Source organism: Temnothorax longispinosus, chromosome 9 (assembly GCF_030848805.1).
Source record: "Temnothorax longispinosus isolate EJ_2023e chromosome 9, Tlon_JGU_v1, whole genome shotgun sequence".
Taxonomy (NCBI): Eukaryota; Metazoa; Arthropoda; class Insecta; order Hymenoptera; family Formicidae; genus Temnothorax; species Temnothorax longispinosus.
In genome coordinates, this window is record NC_092366.1 from 20,226,915 (window position 1) to 20,240,527 (window position 13,613).

The 13,613-nt window shown below is 38.8% G+C and overlaps 4 protein-coding genes across 8 annotated transcripts in view; 1 reads left to right on the forward strand and 3 right to left on the reverse strand.

Moving 5' to 3' along the window:
* LOC139819799 (peptidyl-prolyl cis-trans isomerase H-like) overlaps positions 1-2,266 on the reverse strand; it is a 25,601-nt gene extending 23,335 nt beyond the window's left edge. The window contains exons 1-2 of one of the 3 annotated variants that reach the window (XM_071789537.1): positions 2,086-2,248; positions 436-1,454 (exon numbers count right to left, since the gene is read on the reverse strand). In XM_071789537.1, coding sequence (XP_071645638.1) covers positions 794-1,348 — 555 coding nt within the window. In that variant the 5' untranslated portion in view covers positions 1,349-1,454; positions 2,086-2,248 and the 3' untranslated portion in view covers positions 436-793. The other 2 variants (XM_071789536.1, XM_071789535.1) reach the window with 2 other exon arrangements.
* Positions 2,267-2,566: 300 nt separating this feature from the next.
* Positions 2,567-6,826, reverse strand: LOC139819790 (uncharacterized). Its single transcript, XM_071789514.1, has 2 exons — positions 6,695-6,826; positions 2,567-6,565 (listed from the first exon to the last, which is right to left on the reverse strand). Exons 1-2 carry the CDS (start codon positions 6,705-6,707, stop codon positions 3,726-3,728), a joined length of 2,853 nt encoding a protein of 950 aa, XP_071645615.1. The 5' UTR covers positions 6,708-6,826; the 3' UTR covers positions 2,567-3,725.
* LOC139819796 (dehydrogenase/reductase SDR family protein 7-like) lies at positions 6,823-10,036 on the forward strand. 2 transcript variants are annotated; one of them, XM_071789530.1, is made up of 6 exons: positions 6,823-6,961; positions 7,990-8,133; positions 8,217-8,436; positions 8,497-8,581; positions 8,653-8,813; positions 8,898-10,036. In XM_071789530.1, the coding sequence occupies exons 2-6, from the start codon at positions 7,996-7,998 to the stop codon at positions 9,095-9,097; spliced, it is 804 nt and encodes a 267-aa protein (XP_071645631.1). In that variant the 5' UTR covers positions 6,823-6,961; positions 7,990-7,995; the 3' UTR covers positions 9,098-10,036. The 2 variants fall into 2 exon arrangements, with proteins under 2 accessions (XP_071645631.1, XP_071645630.1); XM_071789529.1 differs by lacking the exon at positions 6,823-6,961 and adding an exon at positions 7,288-7,844.
* An 857-nt stretch (positions 10,037-10,893) lies between these two features.
* Positions 10,894-13,030, reverse strand: Pmi (Transmembrane protein Pmi). 2 transcript variants are annotated; one of them, XR_011733814.1, is made up of 4 exons: positions 12,877-13,030; positions 11,787-12,004; positions 11,361-11,701; positions 10,894-11,203 (listed from the first exon to the last, which is right to left on the reverse strand). XR_011733814.1 is itself a non-coding variant. In XM_071789538.1 (3 exons), exons 1-3 carry the CDS (start codon positions 12,939-12,941, stop codon positions 11,415-11,417), a joined length of 570 nt encoding a protein of 189 aa, XP_071645639.1. In that variant the 5' UTR covers positions 12,942-13,030; the 3' UTR covers positions 10,894-11,414. The 2 variants fall into 2 exon arrangements, 1 of the variants encoding a protein (XP_071645639.1); XM_071789538.1 differs by having other exon boundaries at positions 10,894-11,701.
* Positions 13,031-13,613: the final 583 nt, after the last annotated feature.

Below are 13,613 nucleotides of genomic sequence, written 5' to 3' on the forward strand. Positions count from 1 at the left end.
GATTTAGATTGATAAATTTACGGGTCGATGCTAATACGAATATATCGATGTACGTGTACGTTTGTCTTTGATAACTTGCTCCGATTTATAATTATTATTAAATCAACTTCAATACGTACAAAGGTAATACAGGAAAATTACCCGATTATATTAGAATTTCACAAACATGATAGATAGAATGATTATGAAGTATTTATTTCATATGTACAGATGTTATAATAAAATTAAAGTTCGTAAGATAACTGAATTTTCTTTCATCCCCAATGTCGTTTAATTTTAATTATAATCATTTGTCTTTTTAGTAAAATTCCTTTTTAGCAACCAAATAAACTTATTAAGTTGTTAGAGATTAAATCCACTTTAAATGATTATAATGTGTTCAGAAAACTACTTATAATTTTATTTATCATAGATATGTATTTTATATATATGTTCTAATATTTTAAATATTTTTTGTATTGTATACAATGTATACGTGTGGAAACTATAGAATTCTATTCTAAATTTTAGTACAAATTATAAATCATAAAATAAGTTTCGTTTTACTATTGCTTGTAATGCAATTTGTATTAAATTAAAATTCGAATCATACTATATGAAAGTGCTATATAAAAATTATTAAAATCGTAAAAGTTATTTTATTTTTACATATAATCTCAAGTAACAGCAATTTATGTATATTGCAAAAATTATACTTTCATTATATTTTGTTGAAAAAGATATATGCAGATATAATTACATTATAACTATCAATTATAGCAGTTCATATACAGATCTAAATAAATAGTTATCACTACATCTGTCCACATTGAGATATCGTCACAGGAATCTTTGGCTTATTGTTCGGTCCAGTAGGAACATTCTCCACTTTCCTCATAACGAGAAGACCATCGATAACTCTACCAAAGACAACGTGTTTGCCGTCCAAGAAATTACACTTGGCGCACGTAATGAAGAACTGACAGCCGTTGGTGTCCTTGCCGCTGTTCGCCATCGACAGCAGACCAGGAGAGTCGTGCTTCAGAGTGAAGTTCTCATCTGGGAACGTTCCACCGCTGTAGATACTCAACACCCCGGTGCCGTCGCCGTTGACAAAATCGCCGCCTTGTATCATAAAGTCCTTGATCACTCTGTGAAAAATGGCACCTTTGAAGCCCAGCGGCACGCCATCCTTCCTGTATTCCCCGGTGCAAAACTGCCGGAAGTTCTCCGACGTTTTCGGGCAGACATCCTCGAACAGCTCAAAGATCATGCGACCTATCTCCGTGGTGCCTACAGACACGTCGAAGAACACGACCGGATTATTGGGGTTTCGCAGCTGCGCCTGAATCTGATTCCAAGTAGGCATGCTTGCTCAGGATGCTCTTATCTTCAGTTCTTCAGAATTTTTAATTGGCACCAGGCAGCAATCAGTTAGACATTCAAACAGCCATCAACAGGTAGTGAAGAATTTCCTGTATAATGATTCTTCTTTTATTTGTTGAATACTGATTATTTGTAGATCTTTAAGCAGTGCTGCACAATCCTTACCTTCAGTTAATTTACTGTGAATACTTATCGCAGAATATCCCAGAAGGTTTTAGTCAAATGTGGACGAGAGATGTGCATCAGAGAGAAATATTCTTTCACATCCGTGAAACATCAACACAGACAAACGTAACCTCAATGAGGGATGCTTATAGGTTAAGTTTCCTCCGGAATGGATTTTGCGGCGCACAATTCGCGCAAAATGATCGACGACTAGCGTTTCGAGGTAAAACGGGTAGCAAAATACGAGCTTCGCGTTACAATTCACGATATTGCAAAAATATCTCAACGTAAACGCACCTTTCAGCGAGTCTCGAGATACCGCGAGATCGCCGGCACGGAGCGATGAGTAGAGGTTAACGTCTTGCGATACGCCAATTTCTTTGATAATTACAGAAAAGTCACTCGCCGTGTGACACACGTCCCGTATTATCGCGGGACGATTAATAACAATAATAACACGAAGCGGCAGTATAGCGGCACAGATGCTCCGACGCGTTGGACGTAAGGTGGAAAACGTGCGTCGCAGTGGTGCTCATTTCAATTGACTTATCTTACCTTGCTCGGCGACGAATCTCAGCGATGGATTTCGGCGACGACGTAATCGAACGGCGACGCGACACGGTTCTCTCTTCCTCCAAGCGTCCTTGCGGCGATTCAGAATGACAAGTGTTCGACGAGAAACTTAAATATATAGCGACCACCGTCCGCGAGAAACTTATGCGCGTTTATGCACTCAATGCACTGTTGCTCTCTTACCGCGGCGTTTACCGGCGAGATCACGTGATCGCGCGCGCGCGCGACTTTCGTTTCCTGCGACGTATCGCGACATTTTTCAAGAATTCTAAAACATAAAGTCCAGTTTCTTTTAGTCCGCATCTAGATTTTATTTTCCACGTTGCATTATTTTTCGTTATAAATTTTTGGAACTGATTTCAATAATACATATACGTAAAAAAAAGTCAATCGATCACACGTCCAATGTGCATTGAGCTAAATAACGTGAAATAATTTTCGCATTTAATCTCAAATCTTGTAATTTCATTAAAATTGATTTTACTTTATTAGTATTGCACGCAGTGGCTGATATACATATATTGATACATTGCATGACTGACAATGAAATGTACAAAAAGATATAATAAACCAAATTGTTGTAAACTATAATAAATCAGATTCCTATTTTGTTTCTCTGTAGCATTTTCTTTCGTTAGAACGTCTTTACATAATTTTTGCGTTTATATCTATTCGTTAGAAACATTCTTAGCATATATATTTTACACCCATCTACATGTGTGTGCAAAAAGAAATTGTAATTATTTATTTACCTCCAAGTAAAGGGGAGAAACGCTTTGTTCTAATTTATTAGTAATCACTTCATTGCCTTACAAATATATGGAAATAATGTAATTCCTAAAATGATAAAATCTATTCTACAACTAGTCAATTATTTCAAAAATTTTGCATTTAACTGAAAATACAATCTACATCTCCCCTTTATAAAAAATGTAAACTTTGTATTCGTCGTTAATGCGTTTAAATTAAGGGCAAAGATATAAGTATAATTAGAATTTATTATCAATTTAATATAAATATAGTTTAGCAGGATGGCAAAAAGGAAAGAACCAAATATTTCTTACAACCATCTAAAGCTATCTTAACATTCATGATTTTTCGTTCAATATGAAGAAAAGTTAGAATTAATCCCTATGAAATTACAGTAATATTGCAGAAACAGATTTTGTTTTCTTTATACAAATATATACTTGCATAATAAAACATTTAAAAAGTAATTTCTACTTCATAATTTGCTGAACAATTTCATAGTATATATTCTAAAAAAAACAAGTAAACATATGTAGTTAATTCTGAAATTAACTACATATGAAAACACAACACATTTTAATAAATATGCTTAACTTGCGTAACTAATTAAAATGTGTATTGTAAATTAGGTTTATGTACATTAACTTTATATTAGAGTCAACATCTTGTTTTACTTACATATTTTTCTAGAAATTAGACACTTGTTTAGAATGTTACTTGTGTATACGGATTACAAATAAATCCTGTGCAATTTAAGTCATCTAGTAAAAGATTACTCCATTCATTATGCATGTATTCATTACTTTCTAGTCACATTAATAGCATGTGAAATATCACAAGCAATATGCGAACAGTAAAGTGGAAATGATAATTTATATGTGTATCTTGATGTGCTCCTTCAACATAGTTTTGCCATCAAATTTCTCCTCGCAGATACCGCAGACAAAATCATCTCCATCGTCGCTGTCGTGCTGCTGATACTGTACAATAACATGCGACGTTTCGTCCGACATTAAAGAATCCTGCTCGTCTTGGATATGATTCTTTCCCTCCTTCAGGTCTTGTTCAGTCACAACGTTCATAGATATATCCGCACCGCTTATCTGTACGATCTGACTGGAGTAATTCTCGTGACCCTGCGGATTTGGTATCGTTAGAACGGGCAGCGATTCGTTCTGTTTCGAGATGATATTTAGAGTGTTGTCCTGCTTAGGAGACTGAATCAAGTGCATCGTGGACATGTCATCCTGCCTGACTGTTTCATCGAGTGCGTCGTCCACGGATTCTGTGGACACGATGTTCGCCGCGTCGTTTTGTTTGTCTATGGCAATTATATCGAGAGAATCCCTGTGATCTTGTTCCACTCGAAGCACCTGAATATTCTCATCTTCCTTGCCATCCACGATAAACCGTATGTTGCTGTGCTTGAGCTCAGATATCGCTATGAAACCGTCGCTACGTTTCTCCGTAGTGACCACGACAAACGCGTTGTTTTGCTTCTCATTCAGAACATGCATCTCGTCCGATTTGTCGGATGGATCTGTGATGGACAATAAGGCTTCGTTTTGCTCCGTCTTCGGAATAAAGTCCAAAGCGTTCTGCTTCGTCTGCGCGTTCGAGCCGCCCGATTTCGACGATTTCTTCTTCGTTGGCTTCGACTTCGGCGAGGTGTCGTTGTTAGTTTTCGCTTTTGCCTCGGCTATCATCTGATCCGAATGCTTGACTATGTGCGCGCAGAGCTCGTCGCGATCCTGATTGAGAGCACCGCAAAGCGGACACTGATACGGAGGACTGCTCGCTTCCGTCTCGTTTTTCCCCGCCGCGTGGACCCATCGAACATGCTCGCGCAGGACCACCTTCTGATTAAAAGCCCTCGAGCACAACGGGCACACGTGCGGTCTCTCCCCCGTGTGAATCCGCTCGTGCTTCCTCAAAGTTCCGCCGTCTCGAAATGCTTTCCAGCAGAATTTGCAGCCGTACGGACGTTCACCGGTATGCGTACGATTGTGTATTAAGTATCCCTGGCGCGACGAGAACGTTTTCGAGCAGGTGTCGCACTGAAAATGGGCCGGACTACCGGCATGCGTTCTGCTGTGCTCCCAAAGGCCTTGTCGCGAAACGAAGCTCTTTCCGCAGTCGGTGCAAGTAAACGGCGAGTCTCCGGGGTGCGCCGACAATCTGTGCTCATCCAGCTCGTTCTGCTTCTCAAACTGCGAGCCGCAAACCTCGCACGAGTGAGTCTTCTTGCGATGGATCCACTGGTGGCGAAACATCTTCTGCTTCGTGGTAAATTTCTTCCCGCATTCCGAACAAGCGTGCTTGCCCCATTTATTGTTAGGCATACCTTGCTCGATGTTGTTCTGCATTATTTTCTTGGCGCACGTGATCTGGTGGTTCGCCAAATGATTGCCGTCCTGAAACTGCTTGTCGCAGTACTCGCACTCGATCGGCATATTCCAGGTCTTGGAGGCATGAATCTTCTCGTGAGACGCCAACGCGGTCGCGCGTGAAAAATTGACTCCGCAATGCTTACACGTGTACTGCTTACTGTTGTTTACTTCAGCTTCCCCGTAATCTCTTTTATTCGTACTGTTGTATCTGTAAAGCGTCTCGACTTTGACTATCCCGTCGGGAGTGTTGAATGAATTTATCGTTATGTCATACTGTTGACTGTTATTGACCGAATCGCTGATATTATTTTGCTCGGTGTACTCGCTAAATTGCGCCACTTCACCATTGGGCATTACCGTAAACTCTTGCAGCGTATCCATCTTGGCATCCTGGTGATTCGACATTGTGGTAACTATCGATTGTTCGCTGCTGAAATTGTATGACGAGACCGGCCATTGAACTTGACACACGTCGTAGTTCTGTATAGACTGGACAGACGAAGAAGATGGTATCTGAGAAGCGTTCTGCGAATCAGACGCGTTTTCCGGCCACTTTCTAAATGTCTCCACCGATTGAGACATATTATTACCCTGTGATTGCATGATGGCTCGTCCCGCGACGTACGTGTGTATCTTCATGTGGTTGGACAAGCTGGAAGGCCTCTGGAAGTCGGAGCCACAGATGGTACACTTGTGCGGCCGTTCGACGTGATGCATGTGCGCCTGTAGCATGTGTGCCTGCAAACTGTTCTTGGAACGGAACAAGTTGCCGCACGTTCTACACGCATGAGGACGATCCACTTGATGACAAACCATGTGGTTATTCAAGTCAATCTTTCTCTCAAATCTCTCCCCGCAAGTGGTGCAGGATAATTTAGGCGACGACTGACACACAGACTGATGTTCAACCATATCCTCTTGGGTGAAGAGACGCTTACAGATCGGACAACTGATCTTCTTATCCTCGAAGCATGGATACATACCGCCCAGCTGACGCAGAGCTTCCACAGCCATGGACTCGTCGTCACCCGACGTATACTGCTGCTGTTCCTCTTGCTTGATATACATCGGATATACCACTTGATTGTCATCTTCCTCTTCCGACTGTTCCGCAAGGATCTCAACGGTACCCTGTGACTCCACGATGTCAACGGTGGCAGTATTACCGACCGTGACCTCCGCAAGGCCTTCCTGGAGAACGCATTCGTTGACAGGCTCGCATACCTCCTCGTGAGATATCATGTTCTCCTCTATGACATCGTGCACCTCGGCGAGGGGAAATGTCACGTACTGCTCCCCCTCGTGGGTCTCCATCTCGTTCGCTACTTAAGTACTGGTATCAACATGTATCAAAGAGATATTGCAAGTATTGTAACGTGCACGGCGATCCTCGAGGGAACCTAGTTTCACCTCAAGTTAGGTCTTCTAGGTTAAGTTGGGTCCTATCATACCTGGTCGTCGCATACCCGTGTTTCCCGTTTTACCAGGTGCCCGTGACACGTCGCGATGATGATCGTGCACGATCTGCAGCCGCTGGATAATATATATTGCCCTTTTTCGTTCCTGTATGGGTACAGGTACCCGACACCGTCCTGCACAGAAAAATACCCAGTTATACATATGAATCATACGATTTATGGGAGCGTAATATTTGCAGCGATTTAAAGATGCGTACGACGCACGGAGGAATTCTCGATAGAATTAGTTAAATCATCCAGGTGATTCTCAATTAACACTATACATCAGCAGCGATACTGCGAGGTTATTTGCAGAGTAGTGCCCCATATCGGGCACTGCTTGAAGTTGCGCGACAGTGAACAGCTCTTCGATAGAAGAGCTCTCGATACTTATAAATAAATAAATACGATAATGCCACTATCCGTCGATTGAAATATCGTTGCGTCTGATTTTTTTTACATTATTTAGCAGAAAGACACGCGGATAATTAAATCATAATAATAATTAAAAAGATTTTTCACATATGATTAATTTTTCTTCGTATTTTATTTCCAAACTATGTTTTTTTATTGTTTAAAGTGAAAATTACTCGAGACGAAGGAATATCTAGAAAAAAAGAGCAATAAAAGAAGTAAATCTGAGCTTTGCACTATTTTCTTAGCTTTGCACTTTACATTTTTGCCTTTCAAGTGAGATAGACATATATATTGAGACGGAGAAAAACAGATATAAGTGTAGAAAGTGCAACTGAAACGATTAGGCCTAGGCTCTTATCGCAAAGAGCGGCGAACTTCAGTGTTTAGAGTTTACTGATGACACATGTTTCAAAGGTTATATCTATTGCTGACACAAATGATATAACTGTTCGATTAAAATAAATAATTTTAATAATACTGTCTTAACGGCAACCTCTGATTGATCAGAAAACAATTTAACTCAATAAATATATTATTGAACCATTTTAATTGTCGTTATTCGATCAAAATTCGTATTATTATGAAACGAGAGGAATCTTTAGCTGGATGGAATATTATATGGTGGTTATTTAAGTTATTCGGTCTCCCAATCACTCTTCCTTGGCTCGTGTATCATTTTTATGATATTATGCAGCAAAAACGGAGAAGAGCTGCTCTTGGCAATAAGGTGACATTTTGTGAAGTGTTTCTTTTATAATTTTTATAAATACAAAATATGAGCAAAGTATCTCTCTCAATATCTCTTTTTGTTTAAAGATTTGAATATTTCTATGAATGTATTTTTTTTGTGATCCATTTTTGATACATTTTAGGTTGTGATGATAACTGGCGCTAGTTCTGGCTTAGGAGAAGCTTTGGCTCATATATTTTACAGTTCAGGTTGCAGAGTTATCTTGGTATCTCGTAGAAAAGAAGAGTTGGAAAGAGTAAAAAATAATTTAATAAATACTCATCAAGTACGTAGCACGATACCCGAGACCGATACCTATTTTAATAGGCAAATGTATTGGATATCAATTATTCTGTACTTTTCTTTCAGACAGTTCCAACTTATCCACCTATCGTTTTAGCATTAGATTTAACGGATATCAACAACCTGCAAGATGAAGTGTCAAAAGCTATAATGGTACACGGCAGAATTGATGTTCTAATTAATAACGCCGGCATTTCGTATAGGGGAGAAGTTATTGATACGAATGTTGATGTGGACATCAAAGTCATGCTATCGAATTATTTCTCTCAGATTGCATTAAGCAAAAGTAAGTGTATTAATTAAGAGATCTGCTGCAACAGATTCATCATACGTTATTAATTTGCAGTTGTTCTTCCATACATGATAAAGCAACAATCTGGTCATATAATTGGCATAAGTAGTGTGCAAGGGAGAATCGCTATTCCATTTAGGCAAGTATTTGATTATGAGTCAACGTCTATTGTTTTTTTACATGAATTATTGGTTAATTACTGATTTTTAGATCTGCCTATGCTGCGTCTAAACATGCATTACAAGCTTGGTACGATACTGCCAGAGCAGAGCTATCTGACAAGAATATAAAATTTACAGTCATCAATCCAGGGTACATTAAAACAGCTCTTTCTCTTAATGCGTTGACAGGAAATGGACAAGTTTATGGACGTTAGTAATTACATTCTTATTGAAGATGCTAAATTATCTTACTTCTCTATTTATGTGATTTTAATATGCATCATTTTGTTATAGTAATGGATAAAACAACTGAAAGTGGTTATCCACCGAAGTACGTAGCTGAATGCATCTTAAAATCCGTATTGAAGCAAGAAAAGGAAGTTACTATTGCGTCGTTTTCTCCAAAGTGTGCTATAGTGCTTAGAACCTTGTTTCCTTCGCTTTATTTCTGGATTATGCAAAAACGTGCGAGAAAATTAGCACGGGATAAATAATATTATTTGAATTAAATATCATATTGTTTAGTTACACATCAAGTGATTGCTTTGTGTTTGTTGCGGATTTATGTATATATATTTTTTATGTATAAAGTAAAATGTTTTAGAATATAACTATATAATTTAACAGGGTATAAATCTACGTAATTTACGGAAGAATTTACGTAATTTTGTTTAACCGACTTCCGAGTTATTATGTTTTAATACTTATATTTATGTGGCAAGGATAACAGTTAAATAAAATACACTACTCAAAAGTATATTTTATTTGTATTGTAGCCACTCTCTGACTAGTGGAGTATCTTTACATTATGTACACTTTATTATTATGAAATTTTAATTAAAACTGACGCCGAAATGTTTAGATGTTGAGTGTGCTGTCCATCTCTTGATATAAAGTTCATAAAATTAAGAAAAATTTAAATATTTTACATCATGTGATAAAGGTCTAAATTATACATAATCATTTAATAGTTATGTTGTGTATATTGTTTGTAAAACAGTAAGACAATAATTTAAAGACAAAATATTGCATATATATATTCAAATATATTTATGATAAAAATATATAATTTTTTCACAAGAGTGATAGATAGCACATCTATTTATAGTACTATTCAATGTGTTACTAAAATTATCATTTCTTTTATTTTGTTAACATTTCATTTAATTTTCTCGATTTAAGCGGTACAAACTTACTTAAAATATAACAATTTCAATAAGACCTGAAAAATATGTCTACCATAATAAAATCTGAATTGTCATGATCGATTTAGCACTCTAATATTATATTCCCGTATATTGATCACATTTTCATATGCCTTTCTAAGTTATATTATTTCTATTCTTCACTTTAATCTAACGAAATAGATTGTGTAAAGAAACACGATAAAAATTCATATAATATAAAATATAATTAAATGTGATATATTAAACGTAACATCGAGCGGTTACATGTTTATATCAATCACTACACAATATTGATGTAATGACCATATAATCGGTTCTGGTATGTAGTTACATTGTACATAAATATAGAATGCAACTACAACACTTGAGGTATACTGAAAAAAATTCAACGTACTTGAAATAAAACTTGAAATAAAACTGCATTTTCTGTTCTAGCAACAGTTAGCTTGTTCTGTGCAGTGGACTTTCTTTTGTAGTATTACATGTAATTCTTTAATCTAATATATTTGGAGAAACGAGTCTTTAATAGAAATATGTTCAGCAAGTTCTCGCGCTTCATGTATAAAATAGAATTTTTTTAGAACGAAATCCAAATGTATGGATTTCCAGATGTTATTTGCTCAAACTTTGTGCTATACTCATTGTATAACGATATAACGATATTTGAAAATATAATAAAGTATATCTGTCATCATCCTAAGCTTGATTTGTAATTTCTACAGCATGTTCAGAATTATGTACACTGTTTCACCTTTTGAGCCCCTGTGTCGACGTACATACAAACGAGTGAACATTTCATTCATGTGACCATAAATTTCATACCACGCGAAAAGATTTCACGTAGTATAATGTACAGGATTTTAATTTTTGTTAACGTTAAACATTTATAGGAATGTTTGCGACGCCAACTTCTATCTGACGGGATTGATGCAAATGAGTTTACACGCATTTGTGATGAAAAAAGTATCTTATTCTATATATTTATGATTAATAAAATAAAATCTAAAATTACATTGAGTTTTTATGGTCAGCATATCTTTCTGATATCATACTAGTTTAACATAGATTGTTCTGTTGGGTGAGAAAATCTAGGCAACATACCCTTTGACATGTCATACATATTGTATTCTCTCTTTACCTATTTTATTTACAGTCTAAAAATACATAATGCTAAATCCTTATGTACCATTGTAAATTTAATCATTCTAAGAACACTTATGTCAATATTTCTTTTGCTTCATTATAGAGACTGCACGTATATGGTATTTCCAATTTTACAATAGTTACTTTTGAAAATTTTGTCAAGATTACAAAGAATAACAATCTCAAATTACATGCCAATGTAAAAACTCGGATAAAATCTGGCTCTTTTGTATTTATGTGTGGCTTAGTCATCACATAAGCAGCATTCACCTGCGAGGTAGTATCAAAAAGTGTTATAAGTCAAAATGAGAGAATACTTTGCGTTACGATATATAACACGGCATGGGAATAAGTTCGTACTTTCCTTTCAGGTTCAAGGAATTTTCTGTAGGCCTACTACTATGAAACTCGACATCATGTGGCCTACCTTATCGTTTCATTCTGGCTTAAGTCAAAACCGGTGCCAGGTAATAAATTTCTTTCACTTGAACGCCTGGTACAGTCTCCAGGCAGTAATGCCGAGGGCTGCCAATGTAATGGTTGTGTGAAGAATTCGTCTCCTACTATCATCTTTCCTTACGAGAAACGTCGGGGACGACGGACCTAGAACAGCTAATAGCTCAACGTGCGGTAATTTGCTGGTATCAGTTTCTACTTGGTACTGGCAGCAGGGATCAAATTGCCAGGAGACCGTATATAATCCGCAGGTTATGACCGACGTAAAACCTAGTGGACCACAGATGTACGGCCGATCGCCCCAGACTAATCCTGAAAGAGACATTGTAAAATATTATTAATCAGCGGTATAATTTGGTGTCACGATGGGGTGGCGTTACATACAAATTGAACAAACCTGTGACGATCGCAGCAAGACCCGACAGCGCGGCAGTCTTGTGAAGACAATTTCCTACCGCTATCCATCTGGAGGTTTCATCACCTAATTTCGACGGTTCGATAACAATTAAACTGCATTCCGATTCTAGCGCTCTCTCTAACTCATACTCAAATGTCTCGTGGGCATTTTCACTGTCGTACACTTCCCTGATGATGGCAACATTAGAGGATTCGTCCCTGCGAGAAGAGGAAATAAATATACGAATTAACACTCTCCTAACGTTGTATTTCGTACGGGATCTAATATCGTATACTTGGCAACACAATTACGTTTGCAATATTCACGTAATTCGCACCAGCGCGTGCCAAGGTTATATCTACAAGCGCAAAATCTTTTCAACGTGAAAATCCGTTGGATTCTCCTCGCGCAATGAGGTTAGCTTAGAGTCCGATTATCGTCTCGCGTACGCTACACAATCGCGACGTACGCACCGTAGCAATTAACGCTAGAAATCCTGATCCCTGAAATCTCATTCTCTCTCTCGCGTGTTATGTAAGACATTGATTACAGTCGGTCGGCGCAGGATTTGTTTTGGTCGCGTACCCCACGTCTTTCCCGGCGAGATTAAAGCCGAAGCGGCGCGCTGCGCGACGTGATTCGGCCGCGATTGAATATCACGACGACGAGAGAAGACGCGTATGTATCCGTACGTATATCAAAGAGAAAGAATTTGAGAAAGAACGATAGTGAAAGTGACAGGAGCCGACGCGAGCCGCGTCCGACGAATCGCGGAGTCGCGACTAGAGATCTCCTCTCCGTCCCACGCAAAATCGCGTGGTAAATCCTCGTCGCGAATTTCGAGAATCTAACCGTATCCCCCGAAGTGTCCGGGGTCACGCGAGGACCCCGGGAGAATTATTAAAGATTAATTCGCCGCGCGCACCGCGACCCCGCGCTGAGCTTTGAGGTTAATTCCAAGAATGGCAATGACCACCGAGGGGGGAATCGCGTCGCCGAGGACGGCGACGCTCCGGCGACGTTCCTCTCGGCGCGAGAGCGCGTCGAAACGGCGCGTGACGGCGCGCGGAACGGATCCGCGTCTACGAACCTGTCACCAGCTTCATCTACCATCTTCACCGTCGATCCCGCAGATACTGAAACGGCGGTCTGCATCGGACCGGAAGGAAAGGCATGACTCGCCGAACCGGACGGCAAAAATCAGCTGACGACGAGCGCGCCGCGCGCGCGACGATGCGCGATCACACGCGAGCGGGTGCGCGCGTGACTCCGGTGGTTCTGGAGAATTTTAAGTTTTCTGTTGGACACGGCGGTGGCCGTTTTGAACGTTTCCGCGTTCCTTCGTTTCCGGTTTCAAACGCGTCGCAGGAGGCCGAGGGCAAGTACGCGCGAATCGTTTTTCTCTCGCACACTTTTTAGCATTAAATCTGTGATCTGTCGTCGTGGAGATCTCGAACGAGCGATGATTAGGTAGAAATATAATATGACGCATAATCTATGACGCAATGGGTAATAGGGCGCGAACGATTGTTCGTTTGTAGTAATTGACGTTAATTGACATTTAATTGCGATTGGAATTATGACGGAAAAATTGGCCGTGTCGCCATTATGAGCGATCGTAGGTATAGATACAGCTCGTCTCTTTGCTCAATGTTTCAAGTACTCTAAATGCGTAAATTAGATCGTTTTATTATTTAATTTATTTGTGTCAGTTAAATATATGAAATCGACACAATACAAATGCTCGCTGAATACATAACTAAATAAAATTGTATGGCTTAAATAGTAATACTGATCGATGTGAGATATAAAAGATGAATATCTCAT

Excerpts from the sequence above, each read along its gene's own strand:
- LOC139819796 (XM_071789529.1), top strand. The coding sequence starts at position 7,698 with ATGAAACGAGAGGAATCTTTAGCTGGATGGAATATTATATGGTGGTTA. Across the intron at positions 8,134-8,216 it reads ATTTAATAAATACTCATCAA|ACAGTTCCAACTTATCCACC; the intron begins GTACGTAGCACG and ends CTTTTCTTTCAG. Across the intron at positions 8,814-8,897 it reads AAATGGACAAGTTTATGGAC|TAATGGATAAAACAACTGAA; the intron begins GTTAGTAATTAC and ends ATTTTGTTATAG.
- Pmi (XM_071789538.1), bottom strand. The coding sequence starts at position 12,941 with ATGCAGACCGCCGTTTCAGTATCTGCGGGATCGACGGTGAAGATGGTA. Across the intron at positions 12,005-12,876 it reads GTAGATGAAGCTGGTGACAG|GGACGAATCCTCTAATGTTG; the intron begins GTTCGTAGACGC and ends CTCTTCTCGCAG. Across the intron at positions 11,702-11,786 it reads TCTTGCTGCGATCGTCACAG|GATTAGTCTGGGGCGATCGG; the intron begins GTTTGTTCAATT and ends TGTCTCTTTCAG.